The following is a 27,732-nucleotide window of genomic DNA, read 5'->3' as shown; positions in this document are numbered from 1 at the left end:
CGTACCAACTCCTGTAGCATCCTGGACTCCACACAGTAGAATAATGTTCCATATTCTGTATTAGATGGCTCCATCCATTGTATGAAAAAATCAGAATAATTTCCTCTGATTTTAAAGGAGGAGCTTAATATGATGTCCGGTAACACTTGAGGAGCATTTGAGAAATTGCCTGCAAGTCAGAAATTTTAAAAAAGAAATTAAGCAGTGTACTTAGTTAATTTTACAGTAACTTGTATGCATCTTAAATTTATTATACATTTCTATTATATTAATTAGGAGTATTCTATAATGGTGATGATAATGATTTTTGGGTTGTTGAGAAAATTGAAGAAGAAATGAATGAACAAATGTAACAAAAGTTTTTTAGATACCAGGAATGGGCAACCAAGTGACCATCCGATTTATCTGTTGTATATAAATAATAATATACAATGACTTTCTTTAATAATAAAAATCAATCTCCCATACTATCTCCCATATAACCATGACCATCCAGATAATGACCATCCGATTTATCTGTTGTATATAAATAATAATAAACAATGATTTTCTGTAATAATAAAAAACAATCTCTCAAACTATCTCCCCATGTACCTGGCAATGGTTTAAGGGCATTTACCCCAAGTATAAAGCTTGAGAATTCTGCAGGTTGGGATATAGGTGTACAAGAACTTTGGTTGACCTCTTGCACAGTTACATAATTTTGCCCATTAATCCAAAAGAGTCGATTGCAATGGAATATTAAAGCATTCTGAGAAATTTCGGAATAAGCCCAAGACTCATGTTCTGTGATTTTCATATAAAGCGATCTATATGAAGACATAAACATAATAAAATTTTACAATAACATTTATTATGTACTGTGGGGTATACCGTGTCCACCTTTTTGAAACTTTATTAACATTTTCCAATATATTCTACAGTGATCATTGTATGATCTAAGGCGGGCCGTCGGACAATCCGACTGATTTGGACAGAGCGCGGGATTTAACTTTAAAATTGTGTCTCAAGCCATGCACTTACATGCACCAGGAAGAAGAAGGTGAACTCCGGTGGACCTGAGCTGAAAGCGACACATGCAGGATATCGGGCGCACGATGTAAGTGAACGCGGCAGATTGCATGAGCGTGGGGCACATTTACTTACCTGGTCCTGTCGCGATCTCCGCTGTGTGTTGTCCGATGATCATGGCGCGATTCACTAAGATCGTGTGCCCGGTTTCCTGCATGTGTCATTTCTCCGCTCAGTTTCGGCGGAGTTCACCTTCTTCTTCCCAGTGTATGTAAGTGCATTGTCTTGCGACACAATTTAAATGTTGAATCCTGCGCTCAGTCCAAATCCGTCGGATCACAGACCCCCCGACATCTGTCACAGGAAAGCTGGCGCTGATGCGCCAAAATCCGATTGTGTGTGACACAATTCCCTTCTAAATGCCTTTCCCCTTGGTGCGATCCCCGAAAAGTCTGAAAACCCCATGGAAATGCGGCCGCGGGACCCTAAGTAAATAAGCCCCATTGTTTAGAACTAAATAAACTCTATATTTTCCTATACAGTGTTAAGAACAAGAAAGGTTCTTTAGGTTTGTACATAAGTTGAATTTGTATGTAAGTCGGCTATGTTATATTTTATCATTTTAACTCCAGACAACATTTTTTTTATCCTAGTGACAACTGGATTTTCATTATTATCAATGTTATCAATATAACAGTCAGGATCAGTGGTAGAGGATCCTCTGTATCACCGTGGACGATCTCGTAAGCCGACACCTGGGACCGAAGTCTAAGTGGTACCCAGTTTTAACCAAAGCCCGCCGCAAAGCTTAGACTTGTTGCGGTATAGTACCACCAGGTTGTTCCACAGGCAAGACGACCAAGGCGTAGTACTGAAACGTAAGGCAAACTCGTGGTCGGAGACAGGCAGGAGGTAGCGGTAGGTCAGGACAGGCCGCACAGGTTCAGAGTCAGAAACGGAACAGAAGTCACAACAGGAAATCAGGATAATCGCAGAGGGCTTGGAACACAGCAGAGGGCCTGCGACCCGGGATATGGGGGCACCCGTGACAATAACTTAATTACACACACCTTACAGCTCATCATTGCAGCCTGGGACTAACGTGAAGCATCCAGAGAGCTTCACCAGAGATCACAATGTGCAGAGAGGTCCATCTGTAATTAGGGGTCGTCTGTAAGTCAGGGACCACCTGTATTTACATTTTGCAATGAGTTTCAATATGGGTAGAATGTTACAGCGAAAATTTTAATATTTAATTATTTTTGCTCACAAATATAACTCTCCGAGGAAACCTCTGCTATGAGAAATGGTCTTTGAACACTGGGGCAAACTGGGAGTTGCCACCAGTCCTCCTACAATACGGTTGCATGCACACTAACTCTTGTCTAAGCAAATATTTCATCATGCAGGGCAAACTTTAAAAAAAAAAATGTGCACCATAAATATATATCATAGGAAATAATTATACAAATGTGAAAATTGCTATTAGTCTCTTACCCTTCTGTTTGTATATTAGCATGGTACATATTGATATGCAACCCATTCCTAACAATCCAATAAATGTCTCCACCTTTAATATTAAGTGTTAGAGCCACCACCTGTAGAATGCATAATAATGGGAGTCTTACATTTAAGGAAAATAAAATATGTGATCAAAAATTATATCAATTGAATGAAAATATGCTGACGTTTTTTTAACTATATTTTAAAACTGTTATGCCTTTACCTGTGTATTTGCTAACAATGTGACATTTTGTATAACCACATAGTTTTGTCCATTTAGTCTGCTGCTCTCCACTGTGTAATCTGTTGTCCAGTATAAGAAAGCATTAACCGAGTCCACTGTGAGGTCATTTACCAGATACCTGATAGCCTTCACAGTTTCACTGGTATGTGTTTTTAGGGAGGTTCTGTAAATCTGTTACAAGAAGATTATATTTAGTCAATGTATTCATAATTAAATTTAATTACATAGCTTTTCAGCAGATTTTTAACACCAATGGAATCAGTATATTAGGTAAATGTATAAGGGAGACCATCAAGAAGACATGTCAACCATTCTGTCAAGAGTAAACAAACACATACAATGTTGAACTGGCTCTTCACACTACCGGAGGATCTTCCAGTGGGCCCAGGATTTAACTTCATAAAGACCCCAAAGGTAAAGCACAAGAAAATACAAATTTGAGACTACTAGGGTTTCAAAGGTACAGCACCATGCAGTTCTATTGCATTTCAATGCAGCTTAGTCTGTTTAAAGTGGGTATAAAAATATAAAGGCCTCCTGTAGGGAATAGCTGCAGCAAGATTTTTATGTATATGTACTGTATTTAGATTATTGTTCTTACCCAGGAAAATAGGTGCCTGCCCTGACCTTCTATGCATTAACAACAATCCTAGAACCCCCATCTGACATCAGCTATTAGCCTACTGCAGTTTTGGATGGTGTAATATTGTCTCTCCACCTGTTGGATATCTAAGGACGATTCTCACAGAGGAAGATTCCTAACTTGCTAGTATACTTCAAAGGTGTTTCTTTATTCTATGCTCTTTACCTGTTTCCTGACCACAGACTTGTTTTGGATGGTGCTGCCTGTCCTGACCCATGCCTTGCAGTATTGAATCCTTTCTCTTGTCCTGACCCATCAATTACACTGTCCTCTGGGTATGTCTTTGCCAGTCCATTGGTGTTATACTTTGCTACAGTACATGTCAGAATCAGTGCAAGGAGAGAGGGGTTTAACTGGGAGGGAGCTTATATACTTTTATAAGTGAGAGGAAGCAGTAATGGTAATGATAAAGGAAGATTGGGAATAAGTCTTAAAAAGTCTTCCACATACAATGGAAACACAATCAAATCCCAAATACTTTCAGCCTTTGTAAGAGTAGGCTAGCTCTGCAACATACTTCTACCCTAATACTGTTTTGCCTACACTGTTTATAGCACAGACTATAGCGGGCCTACTGCAGCACTTCTGCTAATGGGAGAGCACTGTAAAGCTCACCTCGGCAAGCAGTAAGTACAAACAGACACTGTTACTAGAACACTGTTTTTAGGTTCTCCCACATCCCCACAATCAATAGCAAGCATATCCTAAAACAGTTTTCATAAGATTTCTGTCTTGTTTCTTTCAAACAATAACTTTTATAAAACTTTACATGGCTCCCTGCCTGGTCGTCCCCTGGGCATGGTCATCCTTGCTCAAAGTAAGTGCCCCCTCCACAAACTGCTTTAAAAAAAAAACCCTCTCACATCCCACCTCTACATTGCTTCCTGCCTCTGCCTCCTTGCATACTTTCGCGGACCTGTTCTTTCAACTCATTGAGCACAGGGCTGCGGCGGCTACACAACTTGCTACGAAGTTTGCGGACCTGCATGTGCCTCACTGTCAGATACAGTGGAGACTGACGGCGCTTCTCCACTCCTATGTGCGCATGGCCGCAATCTGATGCTGACGGCACAAACGCTAGAATTGCTTGCTCGGTCCGAGAGTGTATGCAGGGAGGCGGAGGCAAGAAGCAATGTAGCAGAGGGAGGTGGGAGGGTTTTTTAAATTCAAAATCAAGGAGGACAAGCTGTTTGTGGAGTGGGGCACTTACTTTGAGCAAGGATGACCACACCTAGGCAGGGAGTCAGTAAAGTTTTATAAAAGTTATTGTTTGAAATAAAAAAGCCAGAAATCTTGTAAAAACTGTTTTAGGATATGCTTGGTATTGACTGTGGGGACGTGGGAGAACTTAAAAACAGTGTTCTGCTCACAGATTCCCATTAAGATTTTAAGACTGCACCTCCATGTGTCTTTTTAAATTACATGAATAACTCCCATCACTCGGGAGTGGCTGTAGAGGAACAGGGGGCGTTGCTAAGCTGGTTGATGGGCGTTTTCATATATTTGAAAGGGACACATAGCGGAGCGATTTCCCAAGAGTGGTGGGGAAACTGCTCCTCTATAGCCACTTCCACGGGACAAGTGCCTAGTCACAGAGCACATGGCATTGAAAGTAACTATATAACATAATTTTTTTTCTGTAACATATTTTTTATACAAAAAAACTCTTTGTCACTGTACATAGTATGCTCTGTGGGGACAGGGGAGTGCTCAAAATGGGTATCCTGGTGACAAGTTCCTTTAAATGACAAAACTTATCTGGTACCTTAGGGTTTACTCGTTCAGCCCAGTAGATGCTTTGTCCAATCCAATCAAATGTTAAGGGCCCAGCTCTTCTTATGTCAGGCACATGCAGGGCTGAAAAGTCACTTATGCTATTTATGTTCCAAAGATGCACATGACCAGTTTCATTGCTCCAGTAGATGGTGCCATTGTACCAATCCAGATCTACAGAATATCACAGAAACAAACTTCTAAAGCCTTCAATGAAGTATATCAATACAGATTAAATAAACTGCATTGTAAATGGTTTGTATGATAGCAGTGTTATTATTAAGTTTTTTTGTGATACTGTGAGTTTCACTTACATTCAGATAACAGTTGTGTTTTAGAAATCTGCAATAACACATCCACATCAAGATAAAAATAAACAATAAATAACGGTTCTATAGTTATAAGGTTTTGCTATTTCACCACTTTTGTTTATATATTTACACAATTTATATTTATTATGGTTGACATTTGTGTTAAACTTTGACAATTGACCTTGATTACTGGTATATTTCCAATAGATATTTTCTCTTCAGTCCCAGAGTTTTTCTATTTACAAAACCAAATTTGGTGAGCTTTATTGTGCAACATTTTACAAGTAAGTTTTATAAACAAATATCCTCTGAGATAAAAATCACCAAAAATTCTGAAATTTAAAAGGATTTTGGTGCATACGCAGTCTAGTAAGCCGAGCTTGCGTGTCATTCATGCGGTTCAGCGACTCGCTGACATCCATACATATTACATACTGTCGGAAAGGCAATCGGAGGACAGGCAACAAGCGGGGGTAGATCTATCTTTCCATCTTTCTATCTAAAGATCAAAAAACTGTGGCACTCCATGTTCAGTGAAAAAGGAATTCTTTTATTCCAAAAGTGCCCTTTTGTAATAAAAGAATTCCTTTTTCACTGAACTTGGAGTGCCACTGTTTTTTGATCTTTATATGCAATAGGATTTAACAATCCTGAAGGTTAAGCACCCGATTTTTCTTAACTGGTGCAGCTGAATTGTTTTAACATCCATCCTTCCACCCGCCCATCCATCCATCCATCTTACATTTATGCATCTATAAAGCCATCTGTGATATATCTATAAATCTATATCATCTTTATCTTCTATCATGAATCTACCTATCATCTGTCTATCTCCTATCAAATTCTCCTACAGTCCCATATTACAGATCGCCTCACCATACTACTGTTTGTAAACTACAAGGTGTTATTATTGTTTTACTGAATGTGGGTGAATGTAATTCATAAAATAGTTTTATTTTGGGGACCCATTTTTAGTTTTGTCCAGGTCCTCACTTTGCCTAAAACCGGTCCTGGATGGACTAAATTGCAGGTCTTATCTAAATACTTATGAACAAACAACAAACCATAAAGTTAAGGTCACTTGTCATCATGTTATACAATGACATATCATATCCCAATCTACTGTAGTCCCCATTACAGCAAACAAATCCCTCTAAAACTTAATTACCACCTTCATTCACGCATCACAACCCCCAGTGGTATACAGTATATGTTCAGGTAGACAGCTGTATTCTACATAGCACTGTGCAAAATCAAGGAACATAGTACTTGGTATGTTGGGAGTGATACCAAATGCCCAAAATACTTTTAAAATTATCCAGGCGTTCCCTGTGTCTGTATCTCAAACCCTCATACGATAGAATATGGGTAACCTAAATTTTCCACAAACTAATCATGGAGGTATTAGGGACATACTATCATAAGAAAAAATATTTTCATTAACAAGAATTCAAGCATGAATGTTCTAATGTATGTGCAATCTTCAGCAGGTAGCACCCCAAGAAGACATTTCTCAGGATAATGTGATACTCACATAGAAACTTAGGGGGGTATTTATCAGTGCTTTTATGCCACTGAAATAATCACAATTTATTGTTCAGTGCATTCCTGCCCTTTGTCTGTGTACTTTCTAAAACCCTATGTTTGTTTGCAGGTTTTTACACAAACATACACAAGGTCAGACATGATAAATTCTCCCCTAAATCTAAATTGAAGCCGGTAACATCTCTTCAGAATTGTTTGATAGGGGCACAACTCCAATACATGTGCCAGAATAGGCCTCAATCACTCCACAGTAAAGACATGGAGTAGTACTTATTCTATTCATTTTAAGTTAAAGGAAACCTACCATCAAAATCCAGCATCAAAATAGTTCCAGGAACTGTCACTGTGCTAATCTTCTTATATTTGTTATTCATGGCCTCCTCCTTTCTAAAATTGACTTTTAAAATCAAGATTATGAGGCTGAAGGGCTACCCGAGACCCTCTGTGATCTGGCTTTTCTGACTGTTGCATTGTCTCACCTTCCCCTATACTTCATATCACTTGTGCAGTGAGGGGCTAGGGAAGCCCATCTGGTGTATCATGCTTGATTTTGATGGAAGATTTCTTTTAACGACGTTTTAACTTGGACAATGCCTTGAGTAGAAGAACCATTGGGTTCTATAGAGGAAAATCTACACATTATTACTCAAACAGGAATCAGTTTATAGAACAGAAAATGGTGAACAACAAAGACAGGTTTTAAGTTTTTTGGATATAAATATACTCTGGGATATACATAAAAAAACATTTGGGTGACATACAGGGTTAAATGTAGTCCAACGGTCGTAGATAACTGCCATCTTTTTCTTACATGAGTAACAAATCACCTGAACGGTCATGTGGTTAGTACAGTAGAATTGCCTGTTCAGAGGGAAAAACCAATGAATGAGCAAATGAAAGAATGCTTACCAACTACATGTCTGAGCTTGTCAGAAATCAGCTGTCCAGGACCAAACCTGTCCAGGGGCTGTCTCCATATTCCATTGCTGCCCAATGCAAAGAGGTAAGGGTCTTCTTCAACTGTAATTACAGAACATAAAATAAGACAACGCTATTAAAGGATTGAATCTGTATCAATAAATAGAAAGAGCAGTACAGATACATGTGAATGGGGGTCTATAAACACAGTTCACATGTATTGTACCAGACTTCGTCCCAGGAATCCAACATCTGGTTTAAAAATTATTTAGTCCTATTAATACTTCACTATATAATACACCAAAGTTGATAAATACTCCACCTCTGTCATTGCTAGACCAGCCCCCTACTGGCATGATCGGACATCAACTGTATCTGTGTCCGAATACCCAAGACACATTTATAGTTGAATATCATGATTTTGGAGAGAGCAATGAGCTCTCTCTCTCCATCATCAATGTTCCCCTGAAGCTGTGAAGCCGGCAGGCATAGAGTGATGAAGTCATCATGTCTGCCGGCATCACAGCAAAGAGGAAGATGAGAAGAGGAGAGCTGCTGGTAAATGGGAGCAGGTGAGTATCTGGTGTTTGTTATTATTTCGAATTTATTGAAAACAAGGTAAGGATAAGGAATGGAGGAAACAAAATGAGGGAAAGATGAGAAGTTCCTCAATATAAGAGGGATATGAGGGCCCAAAATGTAATGGGGTTATAAGACAAAATGAGAGATCGGAGGGGTCACATTATGAGGGGGATATTAGAGGGGAAAATATTTTAAAGGGGTAGATGAAGGGTAGGAGCTGGCTTGCTAGAGCTGACTGGAACTTAAGTCCATGATCTCAAGATTGAATTGCTATTTAAAATGTATATCAAGTTCATCTGAAGTTTCTCCTCCCAAGACGCAGACATGTTGAGAATGCACTGTCAAGAATCGCGCCACTATAAGTGGCTGCCTGTGCATTGGCTCCTGGCCAATGTGTTTGCACCTCAAAATACATCTTCAATTTTTATCATCATTAAGACTAATGTGATTGGTGATGCATTTTTGCCTAATGCATTTGCAGTGCCTTTCAAAACGCAAAGAAAATGTATTGTGTAAACATGGTCTAAACGGTACGTTTAGCATGATTTTCAATGTAGCACTAGGTGGGCCCCCAGAATGAATTTCACTGGTGGGCCTTAGGCTCCACAGTTTGACCCTGAATACAAGAAACAAGATCTGGACTTACATTAATGTTCTATTGAGACTTTTCTCCAAATCCGCACTGGAAATTCACAACATATCCACTATGCCTAAATGTAGCAGTATACAGTAGTCTGATTTTTAAATTTGGATACTGACATATTAACTCACCTGGGCATAGAGTTGTTCCTGCAACAAGCTCAGTCCATTTGCTTTCACCAGCAGGAGATGATGCCTGAACTCTCACTTGGTAGTGTGTGGATTCTTCCAGACCAGTCACTATTATTTGAGCTAAACTAATGTTAGAGACAGTCTGTTCTATTCCATGTTCTGATAATATGGATACTCCATATTTCCACTTTTGCCAAGCTGTGGGACCTTTCAAAGAAAATAATTGTATCATTTTATATTGTATGGAATGCTGCTACAATAAAGTAACACCTCCTTCATTCTTTCTCCAGGAGCAAGAAGCATATGGATCTATGTTTTGTGTAACAACTATGATACAAAGCAAAAGACAATTAGTGTGTCATGAGGCGGCAAAACTGAAGTGACAATGCACAATGCTTTATTAGTCATTACAAAGGACAAAACACACAAGCAGAAATATAAAACCATTTCAAAAGTACACACATACACATTTAAACACAAACTGGATTAGTGTGAACAATGTCTTGTAAAACGAACTACCTCATATCATATATCTTATACTGCACTGAGTATAAAGGCCCACATTCCTGCCAAGTAAACAAGTCAGAAAATATATGCCACGTGGCAGGTGTCTGGGTGGCACTAATGAGTCGGTTCCCTGGTCCAGTATTGGATAAATGCAGTGCATGCAGTAAAATGTAAACCCAATACGAAAAGCATACATCATCCAAGATCCAACAAAAAACATTAGGGTCAGATAATAAAAATCAGAAATAAACCCAAGTGTGTAAAACAAAAACAGCTAAGTAAAAGTCCATCTGTGCACACAGCAGACACCTGTGCTAAAAGGTTAGGTCATACCAATTGTCAGGGCAGGAGAAGAGCGAGGCAAAACAAGAGGTGGTAGGCAAGACATGTGAAATGAATGCCCATTTTCTTTAGCCACATCTTTGTAATGTCCCAACTTCTGTAGCCCTCCACATATAATGCCCCATTAGAATGATTCCCCTTTGCTGTAGTTTCCTGAAGTACCCCCATTTATAAATTGCAATGCCACCATTTTTGTAGCCGACTCTTCAAAATGCATGATTTTCTGTTAACTTCTTTATTTCTTCAGGCTAGGACATAGATTTAGCAGATGCAAAATTAACTGATGTAACAAGATTCTCTTCCACATACTATTTACCGAGGGTGTACAAGGAGTTTCTGTATGTCTTGCAGTACCCCTAATGCATAACTTTGTTCTCAGTGGCACAGAACTGTCATAGCTTTAAACTATTTTGGAGGTTGCATGTGGGTTGGTATCTGACTCCTAACTTCTTAAAAAAATGTTGCTGGGTAAAGCCCTGTGGTCCCTTGGCCCGAAAGTGATTGCATGAGTTGCATTATGAGTGAATCTGCCCATAAGTATAAATGGTATATTCTAAGTGGGGTCTATTTTACACATTGGGGCACCTTCACTTACCCGTCCGCTGGAGTTCACCGAAAGTGCATTGTCCGACTATTCACTAAGATTGTGCGCCTGATATCGTGCATTTGTCGTTTCCCCGTGTAGGTCAGAGTTCACCATCTTTTAAGTGGTGCATGTAAGTTCAGTAGCTTGCAACACAATTTGAAAGATGGTCCGACGACACGCCCCCTAATTTGCGTTGCATGGAAGCCAGTGCAGCTGCGCCAGTAAACAATTGCTTGCGACACAATTCCAGCGCAGACACCTGTTAAATATTTGTCCAAGCCGTGCAATCCCCGAAAAAGACAAACAGTCAGACAAAAGTGCGATCCACAACCCTTAGGCCTCTTGCACACTAGCGTTGCGTTTCACGTGCGGGTGCAATGCGTGAAAAACTGACGTTTTTGCTGCGTTTTTGTTTCATTTTTGTTCGCGTTTTTTTGCGTTTTCGGTGCGTTTTTCACGCGCGTTTTTTTAAGTCAATGGGACTTTTTCAAAGGGACCAAGGTTCGGGAATAAAATGTTTTATTTAATTGAAAAATAATGTCTTCTGATAAGTTGCAAACATCTGCGATCTATTCTTCACTGTTCCGCGCGCATATATTATCTCCCGACAAGTTAGCAGATGTGAAGAACAGTGAAGAATAGAATAAAACCAGTGAACACAGTGAAAACAGTGACCACAGGATCATTTAAGATAAAAACACAGTGCAGAACACAGTGCAGAATAGATTACAGATGTTCGGCACATCTGCTTACTTGTCGGGAGATACGCGCGGAGCGCTGCGAACAAAATAGCATGTGAAGAACAATATATATGTGTGTAAAGAACACATTGCAGATGTTTCCATACATCTGCAATGTCTTCTTCACACATATATATTGTTCTTCACATGCTATTTTGTTCGCAGCGCTCCGCGCGTATCTCCCGACAAGTAAGCAGATGTGCCGAACATCTGTAATCTATTCTGCACTGTGTTCTGCACTGTGTTTTTATCTTAAATGATCCTGTGGTCACTGTGTTCACTGTGTTCACTGGTTTTATTCTATTCTTCACTGTTCTTCATTGTGTTTTTTTAATTAAATGATCGTTCGCGAGCAGGGGAAATACTGTTATACTGGTCACCTAGCAACCCTTACGTTTAAAACGCATTGCACTCGCATTGCACTTGCAATGTTTGCGAGTGCAATGCGTTTTTGATACGTCCCCATAGACTTGAATGGTGCGTGAAAAATGCGCGTGAATCGCAAAAATAGAGCATGCTGCGATTTTGACGCGCGTGCAAACGAACGCAAGCACGCGCGTTGAAAACCACGCAAATGGAGAAAGACCCATTGAATACAATGGGACAGAGTGCAATGCGAGTTCTGAGCGTCAAATGCACGCGCAGAACTCGCGCGTGAAAAACGCCAGTGGAGAAGGGGCCTTAGTAAATGAGCCTCATTATGCACTTGGGCTCAGTGGAATAATAGTTACTACTGCTGCTGCTTTGAAAGTCAAGATTTTAAAGATAAAAGGAAGATTTTAAGGATAAACCACAAAAGTATTGTCAGAATATGTTAACATGACTTACTGGTTCCAACTGTTAACTTTGGTGGCTTCCAAAAAACTTGAACTGATTTTGTTCCAAATACCACCAAGACATCTTCAGGAATTCCTGGAAAAGGTACAGGCTGTGTAGACTGTCCATATAATACCAAGTTATTATAGTCTGATGATGAAGTATCTGCTCTCTTACAGGTCAATAAATACACATTGTACCAGTAACTACCCATAAACATTTCTTCATACCACACAGTATCTCCGTCTGTGTACATTAAAAAGTCATTGAAATAAAGAAAGCTTTTTATTCCCAAAATTGAGTCATCATGGATTTGTCTCAAGCGTTTATCATCAGAGCCATCCAGGAAAGCAGACATCAAATGGAACGTGTCTGGAGCAATTTTCCATGCATATACTATTCTCTTGGACTGGACAGTGAGGATGAAATCTTGAATGTCATTGTGTTTTACAATATGCTCTGTTATGTTACTCTTGATGGAAGGTTCAGGGAGAATCATTCTGTGAATCCCATCCTCCAGAAGAAGGAATAAATAGCTAGACAAAAAAATTGCAACGATATTAAAGTTCAACTAAAAAACTACTCTTAACAGAATACAATAAAACGAGTATGAACCATATATATAACCCAATGTATTGAAGTCATAAAAACTATAGAATATAAACAAATAAAATAAAATAGATACCCATTATATGGATCAACTCCTATTTTCTTGGGATCCTGAACATCTTGTAATGAAATAATAGCAGTAGAGGTACAATTCATTAAACTGCATGTATGTATCTACAAAAAAGAAGCAAGCATGTAAACATCATAAACATTAAAAATACACAGACACAATGCACCCCAACCAAATCAAATGGGTTGTTTCCAAAATCAAATAAAGCCACAAAAAAACAATAACCAAAATGTAGAAAGCATAAAATGACTTATTAGAGCAATTAAAAATAAATCCATTTAAAAAGAAAACATACACTAATAAGGTCCACCAATGGTCAAAATAACTAAATATACATAACGAATAAATCACAATAATCTTGTATTGAAGGTTATAGTCCTCAGAAGGGATTTGCTTACAAACAAGTATTGCACATTACCCAGAGGAATAACAGAGAACAAGGAACACATACACAGGTATATACAGACCAAAGGTGGACCCCACCCGACACATGTATCACCTTGCTTCATCTGGGGTCACATTGAAACCTGAACCAAATGGAGGCTGCCGGACAAGCCAGGGTATCAGGAATTTCTTTAATTTAATTTTGTAATTTGTAAGTTTCTTGTATTTTTCTCCTGTTTTATTTTATAACTGTTTTGCTATGTTGTGTGTCATTTTATTTTGTAATTCTTTAGTTTTAACATCTTTTAGAAGCACGGGACAACTTTTTTTTGTATTAAAGACTTCACTTTAATTTTGGTCCTGATAAGCTCTGCAAACTCATAGGGGGTCATTTACTAAGGCCCCTTCTACACTGGCGTTTTTCACGCGTGAGTTCTGCGCGTGCATTTGACGCGCAGAACTTGCATTGCACTCTGTCCCATTGTATTCAATGGGTCTTTCTTCATTTGCGTGGTTTTGCACGCGCGTGCTTGCGTTCGTTTGCACGCGCGTCAAAATCGCAGCATGCTCTATTTTTGCGATTCACGCGCATTTTTCACGCCCCATTCAAGTCTATGGGGACGTATCAAAAACGCATTGCACTCGCAAACATTGCAAGTGCAATGCGAGTGCAATGCGTTTTAAACGTAAGGGTTGCTAGGTGACCAGTATAACAGTATTTCCCCTGCTCGCGAACGATCAAATAATTAAAAAAACACAATGAAGAACAGTGAAGAATAGAATAAAAACAGTGAACACAGTGAACACAGGATCATTTAAGTGAAAAACACAGTGCAGAACACAGTGCAGAATAGATTACAGATGTTCGGCACATCTGCTTACTTGTCGGGAGATACGCGCGGAGCGGTGCGAACAAAATAGCATGTGAAGAACAATATATATGTGTGTAAAGAACACATTGCAGATGTTTCCATACATCTGCAATGTCTTCTTCACACATATATATTGTTCTTCACATGCTATTTTGTTCGCACCGCTCCGCGCGTATCTCCCGACAAGTAAGCAGATGTGCCGAACATCTGTAATCTATTCTGCACTGTGTTCTGCACTGTGTTTTTCACTTAAATGATCCTGTGTTCACTGTGTTCACTGTTTTTATTCTATTCTTCAATGTTCTTCACATCTGCTAACTTGTCGGGAGATAATATACGCGCGCGGAACAGTGAAGAATAGATGGTAGATGTTTGCATACATCTGCTATCTTATCAGAAGACATTCTTTTTCAATTAAATTAAACATTTTATTCCCGAACCTTGGTCCCTTCGAAAAAGTCCCATTGACTTAAAAAAACGCGCGTGAAAAACGCAACGAAAACGCAAAAAAACGCGAACAAAAATGAAACAAAAACGCAGCAAAAACGTCAGTTTTTCACGCATTGCACCCTGACGTGAAACGCAACGCTAGTGTGGAAGAGGCCTAAGGGCTAATATTTCCGATTTGCGCCGATTTTCCCTGATTTGTCCCGGGATTTTGGCGCACACGATCGGATTGTGGCGCATCGGCGCTGGCATGCACGTGACGGAAATCGGATGTAGAGTCGGATACTTGTTGGTCCCAGTGTAAATGAAATAAGTGGTAGCAGCGGATCAGGAGTGCTGGATCTGTATGAGGTGTGATTTATGCTCAATTTGTGTTCTGACGGAAAGGTAAGCTCCAGTTTAAGTAGGCTAAATTAACCCCTACAGTCGCACCCCAAGTCACGTGACAAGGCAGCGTTGTCCTCGCCGTGACAATCATTCTATGCATTCTACATTTTGGCTTTTTTTGTGGTGAAGTTATATCTATGTATATATATATTTGCCTCTGTACACATGCATACCTATAAAATTCATACCTATTCATATAAACCTAGCATACCGATCCATGCAGACAACTTGCTCACCTGCTTATCCATGACAAAATATATCTTTTCATTTAACCAGTCTATAGATAAAGAAGTTACAGTCCAGTGACCTATATAAAATGTCTTGAGACCAGATGACTCTGATATCTTGCTTGCCTCTTTATACCATATATAATTGTCCTCTGAAAAAAAAACTGCTTGGGTATGCACATTAACTGAGACACCTAGGCAGAAATAAAGTTGGTTAAGCACAAACAAAAACACTTAATAAAAAAAGGTGATCATGACATACTGCATTCAAACTTTTTCAAACATTACTTTGTATTTTGACAAATGCCTGTTTATAATATGGACAGTGGGTGTTGGCCACCAATGGCGGATCCCCATTAGGGTCGCCTGGGGCCCGATGCTCCTGGGAAGCCCATGGCCTTTCACACCACCTATATACACTCTGTATGGTCTGTGCTCCAATCAGCAGCAGGCAGCTTTATTGGTAAACTGTGCAGAGGAAGGGGCAGAGCTTACTGCAGTTGTCTCTCTGTGCAGAGAATAAGCAGCAGCACATGGTACACTATGACCTCTCCCCTCCTCCAAATTACCCTTGGAGCTTCCTTCTAAGTGATTTCCTAAGATGCCACTTTCGCCTCCATACTGGGACAGTAGCAATCAGTTCTGTGTGTGTGCGATCCAGGCGCCGTGAATCATAGAGAAGAAAGAATAAACGGCGGTGTACTACTCTATAACCCAGGTTCCAGGAGGCGAAGATTGTATCACAGGAAATGGATAGGAGGAGCCAGCTGCAGAGAGTGTGGGAAGGTGAGTTTTCTTTTATTTATCCTGTACTTCTTAATACTGGGGGTATTGTCTGGTCTACCTGTATACTGTGGAGCATGTGCCTGGGATACTTGTCTACTGGGGACATGTGCCTGGACTAACTGTCTACTATTGGGCAGTGTGCTGGGATACCAATCTACTGGGGGCATGTGCCTGGGCTTCTTGTATACTGTGGGGCATCTGCCTGGGCTACCTGTCACCCATAAAAAAGGCACTAGGAGCTGCTTACTAAAGCTCCTAGCGCTACCCCATTTTTAGCAGTGTTAAACTGCTAGCTTTACCTGAACCCTCCGATAAAGCTAGCAGATACTGCTGCGCAGTACAATAGGAATGCTCCAAGCGGTAGGCCATATTCATGAGGGGGCGGTCTGAGGCGGTGCTTCTTCCCTGGACCACTCCTCCTACTCCATAAGCCGAGAGTGACTTATGGGCTTTATGCAGAACTCACCGCCTCTTAGATCCACCCCCTCATGAATATGCAGACTGTTTTTAGCGCGGTTCGGCGTTACTATGGTACTGTGTGGCAGAGTCTGCTATCTTTATCGGAGGGTTCTGATAAAGCTAGCAGTTTATCACTGCTAAAAATGGGGTAGCGCTAGGAGCTGCTTACATTAGTAAGTAGCTCCTAGAGCGTTTTTTATGGATGACAGGTCCTCTTTAAGGTGTTTAAAAATTGCGTTGTTCATTTCTTTCAAACATAAATCACAATGGAGTGCACACTTACTGTGTATTCTGCTGCGTGTTGTAAGACACTGAGCTTCATGCACATTATTCTTCAGGTTTTCCCAGTGTTTAAGAGTGTCATTTCTTGATATAAAGAACCACTGAGACTTATCTGGAACTAAACAAAGCGTGATCAGATGTGAAGATTGCATTTGTCAATTGTAATGGTCTTGGCAGCATAGCACAAATTTGTGTGTTATGCTGAAGCAAGACTGCATTGAGCTATCCCATGAAGCTTCACCAAAGTTATTACGTTTCCATGGAAATGTCTGCTGATTCTTGCTTCCATGCGATTTGTGTGATTTTTATCTCAGTTGGATTTGTATGGTGTCTCAGATAAAGTGATTATTCTATGGCTAGTGCTAATGCTTTGTAATGAATGATCAATGGCCATAGCCAAGCTCCACATGAGAAAATTGAACAGATGCTGGTTCTAATCTAAATGGAAATTTCCTCTATGTATGCATGGGGGTTGAAAACACATGACACATCACATGACTGGTCATCTGGGTGTAGATATCTTCCCAGTGAATAAATATAAAGCCAATGAAGTGTTTCACATACATATAGCACTTATCACAATTACAGTCCAGAAACTGTCAGGCAAGTAGTTAGAATAATAGTTTCAATGAGTACATAGTATCTATTTGCCATATGTATGTATAAATTCAGATCTGTTCTTAATTTCTGTATGATGGGGTACATTGTCTGTAGTTAAGGATTGTTAAGGATTTTAAATAAAATAAGAAAACCATGACATCCAACACTTCCACACCCACGATATCCAATTAAAAAAAATAAAAGATCTAAATGTCCCAAATGTCTAAAATTAAGAAACTAGAGTCAAATAATTCAGCTGCACATCCCTTTTTAAAAAAATGAATAAAGGGACCAAATCCGTTCTGATGCAAATAGTAGAATTTCCAGTCATACTTATGAATTAAGGCTTTCTTGCTTTGTTTATCATTGCTTTCACAGCAAACAAATATGAGACGTTTTGGTCCTCACAGACAAACCTTCTTCAGACACAGTTTAGGTTACCGTGTTTCCCCGATAGTAAGACACCCCCGAAAGTAAGACGTAGCTGGGGTGTAAGGGGGTCGTCTAATGTAAGACGTACCCTGAAAGTTAGACGTAGTAAATTGTACCTGCTTCAGGACCATGGACAACATACAGAGGCAGGGGGAACCGGAGCTGAGGGGGGATTGGTGGCTGCTGGCGGGAGTCGGCCGGCGGGGGCTTGACCTCAATGCAGGATCCAATGAGGGTAAAAAGAATGTAAGACACTGTCTTACTTTCGGGAAAACACGATATATATGAAAATGGCCGCATATAACGGTGTGTGGGAGATGCACTCTCCCTAAACAGCCAATGCCACGATTCTACATACAAAGCAGAAAGAAAATATAAACAAAAGGATCTAGTCACCGCCCATAAGAAGATCAAACTATAAATCGTTCTAATCTATTAGTTGATAAAAGGTTGAAGATTTTTTATAAAAAAGCAAGACAGTGAGGCATATTTCCAGAAGTGCACCAACACTAGGCTTGATGGTGTCTCCAAGCCTATTTATGAGTTAATGCATCTCAAAGAAAAAGTACAGCTGGTTACATTTTCCAGGTACAGTATTTTTTGGACTATAAGGCGCACTGGAGTATAAGGCACACCATCAATAAATGCCTGCTAAAACATTTAGGTTCATATAAGGCACACCAGATTATAAGACGCACCTGATATAAGGATGAATGACCAGCAGGTGGCAGACCTGTGCAGAGTTCAAGGCAGCTGTTGTCTGTAAATGCGGTTCATATATAAGGCGCACTGGACTATAGGGCGCACCTGATTTAAGGATGAATGACCAGCAGGTGGCAGACCTGTGCACAGTTCAAGGCAGAAGTGCAGTTCATATATAAGGCACACTGGACTATAAGGCGCACCTGATTATAAGGATGAATGACCAGCAGGTGGTAGACCTGTGCACAGTTCAAGGCAGCTGTTGTCTGTCAGTACGGTTTATATATATATATATTCTTATACAGACAGTCCCCGGGTTACATACAAGATAGGGTCTGTAGGTTTGTTCTTAAGTTGAATTTGTATATAAGTCGGAACTGTATATTTTATCATTGTAATCCCAGCCAGAACTTTTTTGGTCTCTGTGACAATTCGATTTTTAAAATGTTGGGTTGTCATAAGAACCAGGATTAACAATAAAGCTTCATTGCAGACGCCTTTATAGTTGATTATTGTAGCCTAGGACTAAAGTACAATAAATTACCAATATCCAGAGGTCCGTTTGTAACTAGGGGTTGTATGTAAGTCGAGTGTTCTTAAGTAGGGGACCGCCTGTAGTTGGAAAAATATGGTAATCATAGGTGCTTTCATTCGCACTGTAAAGTATGTGGTTTTCTTTCAACTACAGATCATTTTTTTCCTATGCTACAAATAGAACATACATTCCGTCAAAATTGGGAATAAAGTTTTTTATATTTTTGATAATTAAATTTTGGCTATTAATTAAATTTTTCCATTCTTATTTAATATAAGAGAATTATATTATTATGACACTGTAGATATACTTGAGTATTGCATTATGATATATATCTTGGCAGAATGTATATATGTCTTGCCAATGAATGCATATTTAACTCAGAATTATATAATTTTTTTTGAAAATTGGGAAATTATGGTCAACCCATAATATGTGAGAATGCCGCATAAATTTCTAAATGAATTAATATTACCATATTTCGGATGTACTTACATACTATGCTTGCTGCTGCTAATGTTTGTTAAATTATAAGTCTGCACCTCAGACAATTTTTATTTGTAAATACATTAAAATTTTGTGTCTACTTACCTTATGCAACATGTTTGTACTATGTGAGTTTTTATTTTATTTTAATCTGTTTGTTCCCGGAAGGGTGTCTCCTGACCACCACGTGATTATGATGATGGGAGGGTGATGTCACATGCAACTAGGATGGCAGGCATTTTAAATGTGTTTTGTCTAATCCAATGCAGACCATGAACAAGGCGATACTCGTAGGTTCAAAGTTACCTGAAGTTCTGTCTGTATGTACCCTTATGTAATGCTTTTATAGATCTTGTTAAAGGACATCTACCTCCAGGATCAAGGATTGTAAACCTTACATACTAGTGTGTACCCCCTCTGGGAGGTTCTGTTTTTATTTTAGCTTCTTAGGCCCTTGTTTTTGCAAAAAAAGGTTTGTAATATAATTCAAATGAGACGGAGGGGCCCCAGGCTCCATTAACATCTATGGAGACTGGAGTCCCTCAGGATCATTTGCACAATTTTTAAAACCTTGCTTTTGTAAAAATAAGAGCAGATCCTGACAGAGGGGGCGCACACCAGTATGTCAGTGTGCTTGGTTTACAATCCATGATGGTGGTAGATGCCCTTTAGGTGACTATCAAGTTGCTGGAGTTTCTTTTCTGTTTATGTGTTGTTTGACTGAGGCTTCTGAGGTGTTTTCTGTGCATTGTTAGAGCCCTCAGGGATGGGAAGAGGAGAGCTTTTTCTTTTTGTGTTTTGTTATTTGTGTTTTGCTGATTTGCCACATATAGAAAGCAGTCGCATTGTTTGAATTATCGAAAAAAAAAAAACTACAAAGGTCTAAATCAACATCAATGTTGACTAAATGACTAAATCAATGTTCACTATGTAGTGTTGCGTTACATATTTGTGTCAGTGGCTGCTTAACATTTGTTAAGGATGTCTGCGTAATTTTTATGACCCATACCTTGTTAAATATTACACAGTTCTCTGTGTGCAATAATTGTTACATCCTCAATAAATATATTAACTATTTATATCCAGCTGTTAAACCAGGATCTGCCATACAGTAGTGAAAGAACAAGTATCTCACTGTATCACTGTTTTTCTGACTGATAGGTTCTAATTCACATGTCTATATGTTCGGGTGTCGCACCCCTACTGATCAGCTACTAGTGACCTAACTTATGGATAGGTCACTCATAGTAAATCAGCCAAGAAAGCCCCTTCAATAACTTGTATTTTTATTAATTAAGAAATGTACTTTGATAGCTTATGTGTAATCATAATGGCTAGGACAATAATATTCTTTAGGACAGGGGTGCATTTTTCTTTGGATTTCCTTATTGTTGGCAAATAAGGATCTGGTTCCCTGTATTCCTGACTCTATTCTGGTATGCGACATATGTTGATGATTTCTGAACCACTACTATATGTAAGGTTCTGTTGCAGATTATATTGTACTACAGGCCATTCTTTGGCTGGAATATTGCAATGACCATGTGATTGAATCCAAGGTATGAGCACTGCTGTATTATGGGTAATAATGTGTGGTAAGCACAAAGGGTATTTCTGTGCTTGTACTACATCTCTTCATGGACAAAACTATAGAGAATAGCTAGAACTCCTAGGTAGCACTATGATAACACAGTGTAATTCCCTAAGATGGGGACAGAAGGCTGAGAACGATAGTATTTAATATGCAGTGGTGTAATGAAACACAACTGGGCTCTGGTGCAAACTTTGGATTGGTGCCCCTATACACCTAAAATCACGTTGCCACCCATGTCCTGCAGCTTACACTTGATAATGCCTTCATCGAGAAGGTGAAACGTTGCGTTGATTCGGTGGAATAAATGCTGCTTCATCGCCATTTCTTCAAAGGATAGCTGTTGGTTTTGTCAGAACCTTTGGAAGAATGGCACCTACCACTATAGATACACAAGTGCTGCTCCATTACCTTTCTTTTTTTTACTTGAAAATACACATATATGCTACACCAACATGTACTCACAGTACCATATTTATATACCAATATATGTAGTGTCCAGCAGCCTCCCTTACTAGGATACTGTCTTGCACTGTTAAGGCACTGTTTCTGGAAAAACAAAGTTATGTATTTCATATACAGCTGGGGACAGTTTCCCATAGAGCCCTATCAACTAACTGACAGACTTCTTTTAGCTAAAAATAGTTACTCCATACTCCATCTCCATAAATCAACTTTATCTTATATTGCTTGGCATTAGAGTGGACGTGTCATGCTTAGCCGGCCGTTCTCATCCACTCCTCCCTATGTCCCGTGCCTCTTCTCAGCATGTCATGTAACCAGGGTGATGTCAACTAAGGTCCTTTACCGAGTCATATTTGCAATGTCTACTCCATGTATGTATCTGATCATATGAAATCACAGCATGCTTCCATGGAAGCTTGGAGAGGATCAGAAGTCCATGGATACATGCTGTGATTTCACGTGATCTGATACATACATTGGGTTGATGTAAAAGGGCCTTAGATTACATCACCCTGGTCACATTATATTAAGTGCCCAATGATGTAACAGAGCTCTCTCTCTCAATATCCCACACAGCAGCATGTTATAGTAGTAAGACCCATCAGGAACAAGGAGGTAGTGCAAGTAAAATTGATAATGCAGGACTCACTAAGTGTGAGTTTCATATACATTTACAAGGCTATTTAAAGGCTATTTACCGTATATACTCGAGTATAAGCCGACCCGAGTATAAGCCGAGGTCCCTAATTTTACCACAAAAAACTGGGAAGACCTATTGACTTGAGTATAAGCTGAGGATGGGAAATGCATTGGTCACAGCCCCCCCCCAGTATATAGCCACCAATCCCCCAGTAGTATATAGCCAGCAGCCCCCAATAGTATATAGCCAGCAGCCCCCAGTATTATATAGCCGCCAGCCAGCCCCCAGTAGTACATAGCCTGTCAGCCCCTGCCCCAATATATAGCCTGTCAGTCCCTGCCCCAATATGTAGCCTGTCAGCCCCTGCCCCAATATGTAGCCTGTCAGCCCCTGCCTCTATATGTAGCCTGTCAACCCCTGCCCCTATACGTAGCCTGTCAGCCCCTGCCCCTATATGTAGCCTGTCAGCCCCTGCCCCTATATGTAGCCTGTCAGCCCCTGCCCCAATTTGTAGCCTGTCAGCCCTTGCCCCTATTTGTATCCTGTCAGCCCCTGCCCAAGTATTTAGCCACCAGCCCCTGTGCCCTCTTAAAGAGCCGGATCCCCGACCCGTTATGGAGCCGGATCCCCGGACAGTTGATTAAAAAAAATTAAAAATCTAAACTGACCTTTCCTGCGGCCCGCGCGAGTCTTCTATGCGATCCCTCTGGCTGCGGCGCCAGGTCTGTGCAGCGTGCAGCGGCTGAATTCAGTGACTGTGACATCGCACTGACCTGGATGGGTTCATTTAAATGGTAGGTATTCTTTAAGGAAACAGGTAAACTGTCCCCAAGAAGAAATGCTAAAAGCCAACTTTGATCTGTATTTTTTTCTATGGATACATTATAATAGACCATAATACATACATATATACACACACACACACACATATATATATATAAGAAAATGGCAGCACGCCGAGATAAACATGTGACCAGGAGCATGTGCAAGGCAGTGCATTGTCCGACGACAACGCACTGTGCCGCGATTCAATAAGATCGTGCGCACGATTTCCAGAATGTGCCGCTATCCTGATCAGGTACGCTGGAGTTCACCATCTTCTTCCCGGTTTATGTAAGTGCATGTCTTGTGACACAATTTTTAAGTTACATCCTGCGGTCTGTCCAAATCAGTCAGATCCGCCCCCTGATCTGTGTCCCACGAAAGCCGGCACCGCTGCACCAAATTCTGATCGTGTGCGCCAAAATCCCTTTCTAAATCCCTATCACAGCTGTGCAAATCCGAAAACGTCAGAATATCCGGTGAAAGTGCGCTCTGCGGGACCTTAGTAAATGAGCCCCTATGAAGTTTATCTCAGAGTGCTGCATTTTTCTTTCCAGTCCCTTGTAGGGACTGTTGGTCCGCTTTCTGGGACGTGCACCAAATATTATCTATTTATCTAATATCTAAATATCTATGTATCTAATATATATATATATATATATATATATATATATACACATATTACATAAAGCTGTATATATGTGTGTGTACGTATGTCCGCTAAAGGAACCTGCACTGCTTTTACAATCACCAAATTTTGAACAGTGCTCTTTGTGACTCAGAATACATAATAGGTTAGGTTTTGAGACAAAATTTTAACTGAGCACTTTCCAAAATTCACATATTAACCACCATATACAGTAGCCATTGTCTACTGACTGCTGTGACAGTTAGAAGCTGAACCGTGATTAATTGCTGTTTTGCCATAGGTAATTAATATGAGCTCTGAGCTTTGATTGGTTTCTATATGCAATTAGTATAAGACAGCTTATGTGTGAGGTAGGATGGATAGGGATTCAGAGATAGGGGAGATTTATCAGAAAACTGTTCCAGTTGCCCATGGAAATCAATCATAGATCAGCTCTAATTTTATAATTGTGGGAAAATGAAACTCTAACCCTGATTGGTTGCCGTAGGCAACTACACATTTCTGCTCTCAGACACTTCTGATAAATCCCCCCATAGACAGAGTGACAGTCACAAATACAGAGACAAATACAGAGATGCTCAGAGACAGACAGAGACAGAAACGGACATAGTCAGAGAAAGTCAGAGACAATCAGTGACTGTCAGAGACAGTCAGATACAGTGACAGTCTGAGAAAGTCAGAGAAAGTAAGAGACAGTCTGAGAAAGTCAGACATAATAAGAGATAGTCAAAGAAACACAGAATCAGAGACAGAGATAGTCAGAAACAGACAGACACATTCAGAGACACTCAGGGACAAAAATAGTCAGACACAGTCAGAGACAGTTGGAGACAGATACAGTCAGAGACACTCAGACTCAGAAACGGTCAAAGACAGAAACAGGCAGAGACAGGCACAGTCAGAGACAGTCGGATACAAACTCAGTCAGAGACAAACAGAGTTGTTCAAAGACAGTCAGTGCCAGAGACAGTCTGAGACAGAGAGATACAGACATAGAGAAAAATACAAATAAAATATTTTTGTTAACCCATTCTATTTTGTTATAGATAAGAGCAGTTATTTAATATACTGGGCAACACGGGGAGCTACAGTATATATTGTATGTGTGTTATTTGTGCTAAAGCTGTAATCCAAATGCCAACTGTACCTGTAGGTCCCAAAGTGGTAATATTAGCTTCTGCAGCAGGGCCTTCTCCTTCTTTATTTACTGCGGTAATGGAAAACCTATAAAGATTAAAATAATGCTCAATATTTGAGAAAATGTACTTCAATGGTCCAATAGAACCTGGGGGACAGGAGGGTACAGCCATAGCTACTTTTCGTGACAATAGGGTATCATAGAATCATAGTATATAAGGCCAGAAGAAGACGCAAGTCCATCAAGTCCAACCTTTAAGAATTAAATAAATGCTTTATCCCCATAATCTGTGATATTTTTTTCTCTCCAGAAAGGCATCCAGGTCCCTCTTGAACATGTACATAGAGTCCGCAGAGAGTTCCATAGTCTCACTGCTCTTACAGTAAAGAACCTTTGTCTATGTTGAAGATAGAATCGCCTCTCCTCTAGGTGTAGAGGATGCCCCCTTGTCCTGGTCACAGGCCTAGGTATAAAAAGATCTTTGGAGAGATCCTTGTACTGCCCGTTCAGGTATTTGTACATTGTAATGAGGTCACCCCTCAACCTCAGCCGAATAACCATAAGTTTAGTAATTTATCATTGTATTCTAGTCCCCCTATTCCCCTAAAAAGTTTCTAGTCCTCCTATTCCCCCTGCACCCATTCCAGTTCTACAATGTCCTTTTCATGCCCAAAACTGTACACAATAACCCATGTGTGGTCTGCCAGGGATTTATATAAGGGTAAGACTATGTCATGAGAATCTATTCCTCTCTTGATATATATAATTTTATGGGATGCTTGGCCCTGGTCACTTTTACTAGTACATTTACAGGCGGTCCCCTACTTAAGAACACTCGACTTACATACAACCCCTAGTTACAAACGGACCACTGGATATTGGTAATTTATTGTACTTTAGCCCTAGGCTACAATGATCAGCTGTAACAGTTATCACAGGCGTCTGTAATGAAGCTTTATTGTTAATCCTGATTCTTATGACAACCAACATTTTTAAAATCCAATTGTCACAGAGACCAAAAAAAGTTCTGGCTGGGATTACAATGATAAAATATACAGTTCCGACTTACATACAAATTCAACTTAAGAACAAACCTACAGACCCTATCTTGTATGTAACCCGGGGACTGCCTGTATCTACATTAGGCCTCATCAGCGATTTCTCAACCCTTTCCACCAGCTTCCACAAATCCCTGGACTTTGACAGGGACATGCATATGCTTTGATTTAAACCATTACATAGTAGTTTTGTAGCTTTGTCAACCTAAGTTCTATCCTCAAATCCTGTCCAACACAAAGATGCTCCAATTTTCAGCAATCTCTAAACGTGGAGTCTATTCTGATATTTGCTGTGGTACCCAGTTTGACTACAATTGGGCACATTTCCTGCACGATCCCCGATCCGGAATATCTGCCGGAATGCACATCTGCCGCGATTCAAGAAGATTGTGCGCCCGATTTCCTGATTGTGTCGCCTTCCCAATCATCATCATCATCTTCTTGTCGGTGTATGTAATTGCATTGGATGCGACACAAATTTAAATGTTAAACCCCGCGCTTAGTCGGATCCGTCGGATCGTCCGACGGCCCAACCACCGATTTCTGTTGCATGAAAGCCGGGACCAATGCACCAAAATCAGATTGTGTACGACACAATCCCCAGCGCAATACCAGAAAAGTCGGGAAACCCGACGAAAATTCGGTTGCGGGACCCTTAGTAAATAAGCCCCATTGTCTCATGAGCCTAGAATGGTATAGGAAAATATTCTATGGTATAAGGATTTTGATAAATGTTGGCTCTTTATTGTGCATAGGATTTTTATAATGCCATTTATATTTTTTGTCACTAGGCGATATTTTGTTCATTTCTATTTATTACCTGTAAGATGTTGTTGGTTTTGTACCGTAAAATTGAAAATGTTGCCTCTCAATCACGGAAACAAGGTTAGGAATTTCTCCATCAACTGAAAGTGTCAATTTATATCCAACAATAGGTCCATTTGGAAAAAGTGGTGGAAGCCAGCTGACCTCTATTGTGTCGCTGCTAAAACTATGTAGGTTTTCAATCAGGGGTGCAGAGGAAGGAACTGAAAAACACAAACACATGCAAATAAAGAAAAAGTGGGGAGATAAACTGAGAAACATACCCATTCTTGTCTAGTCTGTGCTAAAAAAATAGTCTCTTATGTATAGTATGCCACATCTGCACCATAGGGTATATGTCTTGGACACAAGTCGCACCATTTTTCTAGTGCAACTTTCTGGCACAAATTAACCCCTTAACGACTTGGCCTTTTTTAGTTTTTTCACTTCCATTTTTCACTCACCAACTTCAAAAATCTATAACTTTTTTATTTTTCCACATAAAGAGCTGTGTTATGGCTTATTTTCTGCGTAACAAATTGCACTTAATAGCGACGGTATTTAATATTCTATGGCGTGTACTGGGAAGCGGGAAAAAATTCCAAATGCAGTGAAAATGGTGAAAAACCACATTTGTGACGTTTTCTTGTGGGCTTGGATTTTACAGCTTTCACTCTGCGTCCCAAATGACATGTCTACTTTATTCTTTGGGTCGGTACGATCACGTGGATACCAAATTTGTATAGGTTTTATAATGTTTTCATACATTTAAAAAAATTAAAACCTCCTGTACAAATTTTTTTTTTTTTATTTTGCCATCTTCTGGGGCCAATAACTTTTTCATACTTTGGTGTACGGAGCTGTGGATAGTGTCATTTTTTGCGAATTTTGATGGCGTTTTCATTACTATAATTTTTGGGACTGTGCGACCTTTTGATCACTTTTTATTAATTTTTTTATATTTTTCAAAATGGCAAAAAAACGCCATTTTCGAC

General features: G+C 39.8%; 1 protein-coding gene across 2 annotated transcripts in view; it reads right to left on the bottom strand.

The window, feature by feature from the left end:
- Nucleotides 1-27,732, bottom strand: part of ROS1 (ROS proto-oncogene 1, receptor tyrosine kinase) — a 123,646-nt gene that overhangs the window by 72,367 nt on the left and 23,547 nt on the right. For both annotated transcript variants that reach the window (XM_072141714.1, XM_072141715.1), the window contains 13 exons: nt 26,754-26,961; nt 24,885-24,961; nt 16,817-16,933; nt 15,298-15,482; nt 12,978-13,075; nt 12,305-12,828; nt 9,302-9,508; nt 7,940-8,050; nt 5,167-5,348; nt 2,738-2,929; nt 2,509-2,609; nt 595-809; nt 6-169 (listed from right to left, as the gene is read on the bottom strand). In XM_072141714.1, the coding sequence (XP_071997815.1) occupies nt 6-169; nt 595-809; nt 2,509-2,609; nt 2,738-2,929; nt 5,167-5,348; nt 7,940-8,050; nt 9,302-9,508; nt 12,305-12,828; nt 12,978-13,075; nt 15,298-15,482; nt 16,817-16,933; nt 24,885-24,961; nt 26,754-26,961 (2,381 nt within the window). The remainder of the gene's footprint in view (nt 1-5; nt 170-594; nt 810-2,508; nt 2,610-2,737; nt 2,930-5,166; nt 5,349-7,939; nt 8,051-9,301; nt 9,509-12,304; nt 12,829-12,977; nt 13,076-15,297; nt 15,483-16,816; nt 16,934-24,884; nt 24,962-26,753; nt 26,962-27,732) is intronic.

The sequence above is a fragment of the Engystomops pustulosus genome, chromosome 3, assembly GCF_040894005.1.
Source record: "Engystomops pustulosus chromosome 3, aEngPut4.maternal, whole genome shotgun sequence".
NCBI classification, from domain to species: Eukaryota; Metazoa; Chordata; class Amphibia; order Anura; family Leptodactylidae; genus Engystomops; species Engystomops pustulosus.
The sequence above is the reverse complement of the archived record's forward strand: the minus strand, read 5'-3'. Positions and strand labels throughout refer to the sequence as shown.